Source organism: Typha latifolia, chromosome 10 (assembly GCF_019914945.1).
Source record: "Typha latifolia isolate L0001 chromosome 10, TyphaL0001v2, whole genome shotgun sequence".
Classification (NCBI taxonomy): domain Eukaryota; kingdom Viridiplantae; phylum Streptophyta; class Magnoliopsida; order Poales; family Typhaceae; genus Typha; species Typha latifolia.
This window is the reverse complement of record NC_133095.1, coordinates 5,510,194-5,522,128: the sequence shown is the minus strand read 5'-3', so window position 1 is coordinate 5,522,128 and position 11,935 is coordinate 5,510,194. Positions and strand designations below refer to the sequence as shown.

Genomic DNA, 11,935 nt, shown 5'->3' with positions numbered 1-11,935 from the left:
ATTGAGGTTATTATCTTGAGCAAGGCTCAAAATACGAGGAGGTCTCAAGCTAGCATGTAGGCATGCTCTGTAGGCTAACCTGAGTCTAGTTTGAACTTGGGTGAGTCCAAGGGTGGTAGGGGTGCATCCAAGGATGGGTTTGACTGAATGAAAAGGCGATAAACTCTAGCTAGGTCTAGAGAGGTGGCAGCTCAAGGATGGAGGCATTTTGGGGTCGGACACAACCGGTGAATTGGATGGGAGTGGCGGTGCTTGGGTGGAGACTACAACTAGAATTGGTGCGGTTATAGTTTGGGACTAAGGGAAGGGTTTGGCCAAGCCCAGGCTTTGTTATGGATGCTAATAGATATGGTGGACATGTGTAGAGGTGTTGTAGGGAGGATTGAGCGGTTTAAGAGTGGTAGGTGGTGGTGCGAATGGAGTAGGGCAACAGTGACTGTGATGTGGTTAAGGAGGAAGATGGTTGTTAATGATGCTGATGGCGTGGGTAGATGATGATGATAATGGATAGATAGATTGATACTTTAGTAGAGAAGTGGAGGGAGAAGCAGGTCAGCCCTACGAGACTCAAGGGATTGATGGATGAAAGGGGAAGGAGGGTTTCAGCTTTGAGATAGGCGTTGATGACTTGAGCAGAATGTGAGAGACAAATGACAAAGCAAAGGCTGAAGAGATTAGATTTTGGAGTTAAAAATTCAATTATGAATAGGTAAGTATCAAGAGGTTGCTCTCCACATATATATAGAGGCTAACCCGGACCAAACTCAAACTCGAATTTTGATTATATCAAGCCAGTTGACTAGATCAAGTAGTATCAAGTAGTACTCGAACTCATAATACATTTAATGATTAGACCGGGCCTCTTAATCAACTCGATTAGACTAATTAATCAATTTAACTAGCTAACGAACCTAGTATCTCCCTTGTGAGATGATTAGATTAGACCCACATCACATCACCATTTAATAAATGGTTTAAATTTGATTTGAGCAATCTCAGATCTGATCGAATATGGATTCAAATTGGATCCTCACTAGCTCCAACGGATATTTAAGTTTTTTTTCTTTTTTTCTTTTTTTAAAGTCCATAGACAATGGTTATGTAGTGGAATACTTAAATTATGTAAAGGGAAGCTTTCAATTACTCTAATTCCTATATAATATGTATAATCTCAAGTTTCTCAAAAAATAACATTCCTATAACTATTGCTTAATATACTAAGCTTGTGCCATTTTCTACGAAATTATTCAAATATTATGCTTTAACTTTTAGCTATTAAACTTGTTTCGAACTAGGTCTTGATTGATCTGTTCAATAAAATTATGAGATTTTAAAGTTTGGTAGTCTCGTGAGTTGGGGTTATTTTGGCTCTCATTTGACGTGATTCTAAGGTCCGAATGAAAAGTTAAAATTGAAACAGTGAAGAAAGATCAATACGGGATAGAATAGTAAATATTCGATATTACAGCAGTTGTCAAAAGATGATAGACGACCGTTATAGCATCTTGGAATAAATAGAATTTGGCGTGCACATGACAAGGACGTGCATTGTACCTTAGGATGCGCACGTGTAGGGCACATGCGCCCATTTCCTCTGTTCTTCCTCCCTCTCTTTTCTCTTTTCTCTTTCTTTCTTTTCATCCTCACCTACAGTTGCCGTCTTCCCCCTTATAGATCTCATCGCACCAGAGTGTCGCCGGAGCTTGCCGTCGCCACAGAGATACTTGTTGGTGAGTCATCTTCCATCTTGTGAAGTTAACTTTTTAGTTTAAATTAGCCCCGTGGTGTCTTCCCCTTTTTTTTATTTTTTTGTTAGTCCCGTGTGATTGGTTGACCGACGTCCTCGTGTCTCCGTGTCGACACCGTTAGCTTCCCCTCACAGTCCCTGTGCTAATGGTGCCATTTGTGGACCATCTCGTAACCTAATGGAGGTTACGCGAGGTAGTCTCCATTGTCATTTTTTGAGTTAGTTGTCGGCCATTTTCGCCGGCATCTCCTCTCCCCATTTGGCTAGGAACTCTCTCCTTCTTATGGTCAAGCATTTAGTGTCATCTAAAGGTGCCCTCATAGTTGGAGTCATCAGACGGCCTCTCACCCTAGCCGTCGGCCTCCTCTTGCGATGGTTCTCCCCTTGGTTGGCCTTTGCTAGCTAAGAGGATGGCTTTCGAGTCGAATCGACTAGGGTCGTCGATGGCTACAATTGCCGGTAGCTTTCCCATTTTCCATCGATCTTCTTATGCTCCGTTGTGTGGAGTTCTCGACTTGGTCTACCGGGTTGGCACCGTGGGTTCCATTCTTGGCTGGTGGGGTGTCAGCTAGTGTTCCAACCTCGGTTGTTAGCGATGGTTCCACTAATAACCATTGTGTCTCCTTCGGTGGTCCTTGGTCGAGGGAGGTGGAGCCATGGAGTAGGAAGAGGGGAGGGGATTGGTGCTAGGGCTGGTGCTGGATTGAGTGCAACACAACCTATCTTGGACTTTGATTAGGTTGAGTGCAGCCGAGCTCAAGGTTGTGGACTTGGGTTGGGTGTTGCCTAACCCATTTTGGGTTGTGGGTTGGGCTACAGCCTAGCCCATTTTGAGTTAGAGGTTAGGTTGCGGCCCAACCCAGGTGCCCTTCTTTTTAGTTAGTTTGGGCTTAGGGCCTAAAATTTTTGGGTTTTATCGATGTCTTGAGGTTGGTTACAGCACAACCCATTACTTTGGGTCTTGAGCTGACCCAAGTAGTTTAAATACTTTTTTTTAAAAATTTATTTTAATCTTTTTAGTTAGTTAATCATGAACCTTAATTAATTATTTTAGAGTATAGCTTGCTAATTATTATAAACTAATTTTAATGAATTTAAATTATAGCCTGAGAGTGCCATTACTAATTGCTTATGGAGGAAAATTAGTTCTAATTAGAATTTAGTGCAGTTGATTATAATTTTTTAAGTGAATTTTAACAAATGAGTTAGTGGTTTGAGTGTATTTATATTAATTATTCATATCGGAGAATTAATGTAGATCAGTGTAAAAAAATAGTATTAAGCAAGTTGTCTTATTTAACAAATATTATTAATTAAATGTTATCTATGTGATGTACTGTGAATCGATAATAATGATTTGAACGATAAATTGAAATGAATGATTTTGAAACACTTTTAATGACACATCAAGCCTTGGTATAGCTTTGCTACTTGTTTATTAAATGCAATGATTTCTTAGATAAACTTACCCAAGCTTTTAGCCGACGTCACTAGGATTATTTAATTAATTAGTGTTAGGAATATGGCACTTATGTTTTTATTACCATCATCATCGGGGTGGACTTCGTGCTATGTGATGGACAGTTGAAGCTAGTTATTTGAGAAGTGTTGTGAGGCAAGTGAAACTTTTATAATATAGTAGTGTAGAGAATGTAATATCTTACCTTATGACATCATCATATTTATATCATAAATGTTGATACATTTTCTATCTGTTATTAATGCATGTGGTGTATGCTATTCGATAAATTATAATACAAATTTATTGACATGATTATGTATGATAACACATAATACATGATAATAATGATTGTTTCGTTATATTTTTTATGCGGTATAATATCATGCCACTAGCACATGTACACAACCATAAAGGGAGTGGCATCTACATTTTGATAGTACTCGACACCTTTCTGGCTAAGGTTAGGAGCAGGGGATATTTATTATATATATATATATTAGGGCCCACGCTTAATGTCTTAGTCTTTTGATAATAGACGATAGATAGTCATTTCGTCGATCAATAGGCGAATTTACTATCAATCAACAAGTCATACGGAAACCACGTGAGTTCTACTCACGTGAGGGGAACGTGTATTTGGTGGCAGGTATTACAACCATAGGAGAGAGGAGGTTCGCCCTAAGGGTGGGGTGGGTTGGGAGGATAATGGTTGCTAAAGTTTAAAACTGGAAGTAGAGTTTAAAAGTAGAAATATGGTTTTCTAATTAGATCTACTATTAAGGAAATGGATAGCTAAGATTAAAAAATAAATAATAATAATAAAAGAAATAACTAACTTAGGATTTCTCTCAACATTCAATAATCTCAAATGAACTATGAGCACTCCTATTTATAAGAGTAGTCTTAGCAAATTAAATTAATATGTGAATTATTTACTTTAATTCAAAATTAAAGATAATAATTAAATATAACCAACTAGACTTGACTTAACTCAACCTAACTAACTCGACTTCCTTAGTCGGATCATAACAAAACTTTTCTAGTTGAGTGCCGCCAAATTATAATTTGTTGCTTTGAAATAAGGATTTAGCTCCTTGGCAACCTCACATGCCTGCCCCATGTGTAGGACGGAGGTTGAATTAGTCATCCACCTCCTCTTCACTTGCTCTTAAGCCAAGGAGCTTTGGAAGGCCGTCGAACTATATCTTGGTTTCAGGTTTAAGCATCAGACTACATAGGCCAACGATGACTGGATAAAGGAGGGCCCAGATAATGACAAAGAAGCTGCTACACTCATCATGTGAATTATTGGACAAGGTTTATGGCAAATTTGGAAGACACACAATGAGGCCATATTCCAATGGGAGACTACGAAAATTAACCAAGTATATAGCACATGAGGCGTTCAACCAGCTGAGAAGAAGCTACGATATACTAAAACTGAAGAGGCGGGTGGCCCATTGGAAATCGCCAGAGGGAGATTTGATCAAAATAAACGCTGATAGTTTTTTCTCACACCGTGATCTAAAGGCAGGGGTTGGCTTCATTGCTAGGGATAGGGCAGGCTGCTTCTAGCATCCTTGCCTCTAACACCTTCCTAGCAAAGGCTTTTATAGCGAAGCTTGCTCTCCTTAAAACCAAAGAGCTTGGCTTTCAAAAAACTTCTCTCAAGGTCGATTCTGAGTCTCTTGCCAATGTCCTACGACTCCGATCGTTGGGACCTTGGTGAATCAAACACACTCTCCTCAATATAAACCAACTTTTATCTAACTTTCAGCATATAACTATCCTTCATTGCTCTAGAGAGGCTAATTAGGCTGGAAACTAGTTAGCAACTCTAGGTAGAAACCAAGGCTTTTCATTTTTTTGGGATGACAGTGCCCTCTCGATTCTTTACATAGCATTTTGTATAAGAATATTGAGGGTATCCTCTCGAACACCTGATATATTTTTGTGCCCTCTTTTGAGATAATACTATTGCCTTTTCCACCCCAAAAAACAAATAAGGTTATTATATTTTATTATTATAGTATACTGATTATTTGTGAGGAATCCAAATTCGATATAGTGAATTTGAATTTCATTGGAGTCCGGCTATTTAATATGGATCTAATTTTTGGATGTATCTGACCAAATCCGATTCAGTTATATATATGAAGTTTTTCTAAATACACAAAATCAAATAGATGAATTAGTAGCCTATTCATTTAGCTTCAAAATAAGTTAGCTTACACTTTTTTTCTTCTTTCAGAAAATTACAAACAACGCCGTACATTTTGGCTATATGATAAATAAAACACTATTTTTATTATTTACAAATCGATATTATTTAATTTGACTATTAACTTAATTACAAAAAAAAAATCTTCCAAAACAATTAAGAGACAAACTTGAACATTGATTTTCAACAAGACAGCATTAAATTAAGCCTCTAAAATTGCAAGCAAACAATGGATCCTATAAAATCAAAGCATTCAAAATTACAGATAATTTAAAAAATATTTAAAATGGATGAAATATTATATTTTTGTATTACATATTATTCAGTGCTTTTTAAATTAAAATTTACTCAAGATGTTGCTCGGTATTTATACTTAAGAGTGAAAACGGATCGGATACGAACCGGATAGTGCTCAACCCACATCCTGATCTATATTTTTAGTTTGGATACGAATTCGGATATAGATATTAGATGAATATCATATCCTAACTAAACAGATACGGATAATTTTTGAATAGAGGGTTGGATTTCAAACGGATGTTGATCAAATTTTAAATGAATTATGATATTTTATTTAGACATAACTAATACAAAAATATTAAGAGTTTTAAAAATAATAAATTTTTTGTATGTCAAATATATATAAAATTAGAAAAATTAATCTCTATAAATAATATATAATACATCATTAGTAATAATTTTAATGTTTATTATTTAAATAAGCAAACTAAAAACTGTAAAATCATTTAAAAAAATATGCGGGTAAATGGATATTCGATATTCATATCCAAATCCAAAAATTATATTGGATCAGATAGCGGTTCGGGTCGGAGTTAATCTCACCCTTTTTCACCCCTATTTACACTACATAGGAGGGTTTATTTATAAATCATAAAAAGTGAGGGCTTTAGGTGTTATTTGTAATTTTCTCTCTTTCCTTTTTTTATTGAGAATACGTTCTGTTTCTTTTTTCTTCTTTTTTATGTATAGCTGATCTGGAATTTGCTTTGTCTACATCATACCCTGGAAGATCGTATCTTCCAATCCGCTCTATAGTCTACACATGGAGGTCGTATGTTCCAATTCGGTAGCTGCTCTGGAATTCGGTGGCATATTTATTATTTATTGGTATGTACGAAATTAATATTTTGTATTCATATTATATGTTGTCTAAAAGTGAGTTTCTTCTAGAAGTAAGCCAAAAGATAATATTGGACAATTTTAGATCTAATATTGTCCACTCTCAGAGTATCCAATGGATACTGATATAGTCAAATTGGACCTTTTTTATGATTTGAAAAGCATCTTCCAATTTGAAAACCAAAAAAGTTTAAAAACGACTGATAGATTACTAAATGCAGTATATGATAGGATAAAAATGACCCAATTTTCTAACCCAAAAATTTGACTATTTCTCATCCATTGCTTGGAGAAAACTACATCATGATTACTAATTATAATGGATGGAGTTGCAAAATTACGTAATCTTATTGATGATGGGCTACCTTCCACTATAATTGGGCAGTTCACAACTCGCATTCGCACGTGGGCCACCCCTCAGATATCTCTAATCCAACTTGGCACAAACGGACGGCCGAGATTCCCCATGATCGCCCATCTACCACCGACTTATACCGCGCCACCGACGCGATCCTGATTCCGAATTTGGTGGGAAGTTGAGGACTTTTTTGATAAATATCGGTCGTGGTACAGCTCACCCCTCACATGCTTGTCCTCATCCGCTGCAACCGGTAAAGTCAGGATTATTCCTTTTTACCCTCAATAAAGTACGGAATGACAGAATAGCAGCTGCAGAGTCTATAAAAGGAAAGGGTAGTTTAGTAACTTCAGGCGGTTGTAAATATCGCAGGGTGTCTTTTTGCATATCGGCACGTACATTAGTCAGAAAACCTCCTCTTTGTTCGAATTTATTAAAATCGTCCCTTGGTTTTCACTTTTCGGGTATCTCCAGTGGAAAAGACTCAAAATATCTCGACGTTATCTGCGGTGGGGCAGCGATATGCAGATAGTACCCCGTATTTTGTATATATTTCGTTGCCTCGCTGTCTTCTTCTTGTTTCGATTGACGTCCTTTAAAGCCGCACCGTTCCCTCTTTCGTCTTTTATTACCTTCCGTAGTTGCGTGAGTGAAAGAGCGAAACAGATCTAAGGTTAGGGTTAGGATTTCGTTTTGCGGCTGAGATGAGGGAGATCATAAGCATCCATATCGGGCAGGCGGGGATCCAGGTAGGGAACTCTTGCTGGGAGTTGTACTGCCTCGAGCATGGCATTCAGCCGGATGGCATCATGCCAAGGTTCGTTTATTTTTCCCCCTTTTTTTCCCATTTTCTTTTTTTTTTTCGGTTAGATCTATATTCTTTGATGTGGGTTCGTCTTTTAATGGTTAAATTTGGTTGATTTTACTGTTGTTTGCATTTAAGAGCAAGAAGTCGTGCTTATCAGATGACAGATGAACGGCGAAATGTTTCCATTTCTCGATTTTCTTTTTGCAAAAAATAGTTTGGTCTATTTGTTTCTGAGGTCTATATGGATTGGATTCTGTTTTCATTTGGGCGAGGGGAAAGACCAAGGGAAGAATTGTGTTTACTTTTGTTTCCTTTCACAAAAAGATTGCAGCGTATCTGGTAGACCTATCAATTTTTTGGAATTCTCTATATGCGATTCTGTGTCGTTCTAATTTGGACTGATTTTTCTTTGAATTTGCTTTTTGCATGAGTATTTGTCAGGTGTTATCAACCAATTTCGGTTTTTTTTTTCTTTTATTTGGTATAATTGGTCTGTTAGTCATATTTTCCCTTCAGTTCTGTTTATGTGTTGTTTGATGCAGCTAATACCCTATTCTTGATCCATTCTACAGTGATAACTCAATTGGGGTAGCGCACGATGCATTCAACACCTTCTTCAGTGAGACTGGTGCAGGAAAGCATGTGCCAAGAGCCATTTTTGTCGATTTAGAGCCGACTGTCATCGATGAGGTGAGGACAGGCGCCTATCGCCAATTATTCCACCCAGAGCAGCTCATCTCTGGAAAGGAGGATGCTGCTAATAACTTTGCACGAGGGCACTATACAGGTAATGCACCCACACCCTTTCATGCCCCATTATAGTCCTTTTATTGTTATCCTGATGTTAAATTTGATTGGTTTGTTCTGCTGCAGTTGGGAAGGAAATTGTGGATCTGTGTATTGATCGTGTGCGGAAGTTGGCTGACAATTGCACTGGCTTGCAAGGATTTCTAGTCTTTAATGCTGTCGGTGGTGGCACTGGATCTGGCTTGGGTTCTTTGCTATTAGAACGCTTATCTGTAGATTATGGAAAGAAGTCAAAGCTTGGCTTTACCATCTATCCTTCCCCACAGGTATAGCAATATTTAAATTTTAATGAATTTATCATAGTTCTCATGTTATTTGCATAGGAATATTCAATGATATGCTATGTCATGTGAAGTTTTTCATTAAACAATAGAAGGTTCGTAATAAACTTTTAATAGTCAATGAAGTTTGACTGCATAGCAAATTATTAATGGTAATGTGCATGTAGTTATTTCAACAGCATACCATGAAAAGGGAAACTGTGTGAGCAAATTGTCAGCCGAAGTTACATAATATATATTGTTTAAGTATGATTTCATCTCAATTCTTAGAATTATTTGTGTTTAGATATGGTTGTGCATTATCAAACTTGGATATGCTATCATGGACTTCTTACAGTAGTGAGACTTTTGCAAGTTACTGTGTCCATTTCCCTGAGCATTTGTACATTATTAACAAGTAGAAACTATAACATCTAGGAATCCAGAAAGTTAGAGTCTTATCACTTCTTACTTCACTTTTGTCTAGGAGCATATGCTACCAAGTTTTCACCTTTCACTGCAACAATTCAGTCCTTTGACCAAAGTTGCTAACTGATAGATCAATTTTTCAAAATGGTCATGCTGAGATCTGCGACTATGTCCATGTGCAGGCATGCCCATATATAATAAGTAGTCTTTCGTGCCCCATGACATCATCAGTAGATGCTACTGGTTGGATCGTTGAATGCAGTTAATATTCCTTATTTTAAAGCTTGTCTTGGTATAGTCGACTTATCCTGCAAAACCTGCCTGGCTTTGAGGTTTCCACTGCAGTTGTGGAGCCATATAACAGCGTTCTTTCCACCCATTCCTTGCTCGAGCACACAGATGTTGCAGTTCTTCTGGACAATGAGGCAATCTATGATATCTGCAGGAGATCCCTGGATATTGAGAGGCCTACTTACACCAACTTGAACAGGTTGATATCCCAGGTCATATCCTCATTAACCACCTCTTTGAGGTTCGATGGAGCAATTAATGTTGATGTCACAGAATTCCAGACAAATCTTGTTCCCTATCCTCGAATTCATTTCATGCTCTCCTCGTACGCCCCTGTTATCTCTGCTGAGAAAGCATACCATGAGCAGTTGTCAGTACCTGAGATCACTAATGCTGTTTTCGAGCCTTCCAGCATGATGGCAAAATGTGACCCAAGGCATGGTAAGTATATGGCATGTTGTTTGATGTACCGTGGAGATGTTGTGCCGAAGGATGTTAATGCTGCAGTTGCAACCATTAAAACCAAGAGAACTGTCCAATTTGTTGACTGGTGAGCTTCCATTCTCTACTTATCATTTCAATTTGATTTGCAACTTTTACCAGATTATCTTACTCGGATGTTGACTCTTCTACTTACTTGAAGGTGCCCTACTGGTTTCAAGTGTGGGATCAACTATCAGCCACCAACTGTGGTCCCTGGAGGTGATCTTGCAAAGGTTCAACGTGCCGTGTGCATGATCAGCAACAATACTGCCGTTGCTGAGGTGTTCTCACGGATCGACCACAAATTCGATCTCATGTATGCAAAACGAGCTTTTGTCCACTGGTATGTTGGTGAAGGAATGGAAGAAGGTGAGTTTTCTGAAGCACGAGAGGATCTGGCTGCCCTCGAGAAAGATTATGAAGAAGTTGGAGCAGAGGGTGCAGATGATGAGGAGGATCAGGACGAAGATTATTGAGGTTGTTAGTATCACTTAGTAGTTATGGTTTGCGATTGGCTTGTGCAGTATATGCTATATCTAATCTCCTATCTTTCTTTGTCATCTGTTGTCTTGCTTTTGTACTGTCAGCTTGCTGATGAAACAATGGAATGTTGGCATTTTCGAGCTACGTTTGCTTTAAAATGATATTTAATTTTTGATATCTCTAATTATCCTTCTGTATGTTTGTTTAGGGAGGTGTATTGTTATGGGGGCATACAATCTTATTTCTCCTCTTCTGACAACGAGTGAGATTACCCCTGTTTCATTTAGGAAAATTTCATACATCCTATTATGAACCCCATTTCAATCGAGAAATGAGTATCAGCATTTATTTCAACAATTTAGACCACCACAGTGGGAATTAAACGGTCTCAATCAAATGGAATTTAGACCATCACAATTTTCTTAATTGATCCACTATTTTACAAACTCAGTTAGGCACGTGGAAAAAAGAAGAGAAATAGAAGTCAAAGTAGAAGTATGAAAATAATTCTTTCACCCATAGACAGATAGCAGTCTCACTTTCATGCATATGATCCACTAGTTATAATGGGCAACGTAGGGCTCGACTTATTAGGTTCGAGCTGTTTTGATTGAACATGTGGGCTGTGAGGAAATTGTGAATGAGGTAGGGGTGGGAGGGGGGGTGCAAACGGGCAATCCTCTGCATGCTTTTGGAAGTGGAGTTCAGCTGCTGTAGGTAACTTGGAAGCTAATTTTCAGGTTGCCAAGATGTCCATTGACACATTGGAGAAGCTGGATGCTAAAGGGCAATTGGAGAAGCTGATTTTGGTGAAGTTGAAATGCCTTCATCGAAAATCTGCACTCAGCCGCCGTATCAATACGAAATGGCTCCAGTGATCTTGGCTCAAGTAGATGAAGGAGGATGACAGCAATTCAAAGTTCTTTCACCTCATGGCAACAATTATGAGGTGCAACCACACTGTTGGTCTCTTGCTTGAGGAGAGGGTGTGAGTGCAAAATCCTTATGAGATTGAAAAGCATTCTCTGATAGTGGTCGGTGATCGAATCTCTCGAGCATCTTAGAGTTGGAACTAGTGAGTCTGGAGGCTCTGTCTCATTGAAGGAGATTAAAGAAGCTTTGTAGAGTCTCCCTTATGGCAAAGCGTCGGGTCGAATGATATCAATATCAAATGGCTCCAATGATCTTGACTCAAGTAGGTGAAGGAGGATGACAGCAATTCAAAGTTCTTTCACCTCATGGCAACAATTATGAGGTGCAACCACACTGTTGGTCTCTTGCTTGAGAAGGGGGTGTGAGTGCAAAATTCTTGAGGTTGAAAAGCATTCTCTAACAGTGGCTGGTGATCGAATCTCTCGAGCATCTTAGAGTTGGAAGTAGTGGGTCTGGAGACCCCATCTCATCGAAGGAGATTAAAGAAGCTTTGTGGAGTCTCCCTTATGGCAA

At 38.3% G+C, this 11,935-nt stretch overlaps 1 protein-coding gene across 1 annotated transcript; it reads left to right on the top strand.

The window, feature by feature from the left end:
* Window positions 1-7,461: 7,461 nt before the first annotated feature.
* Window positions 7,462-10,666, top strand: LOC140796165 (tubulin alpha-3 chain-like). Its single transcript, XM_073149067.1, has 5 exons — window positions 7,462-7,745; window positions 8,309-8,523; window positions 8,610-8,809; window positions 9,565-10,073; window positions 10,167-10,666. The coding sequence occupies exons 1-5, from the start codon at window positions 7,633-7,635 to the stop codon at window positions 10,480-10,482; spliced, it is 1,353 nt and encodes a 450-aa protein (XP_073005168.1). The 5' UTR covers window positions 7,462-7,632; the 3' UTR covers window positions 10,483-10,666.
* The last annotated feature ends 1,269 nt before the right edge of the window (window positions 10,667-11,935 follow it).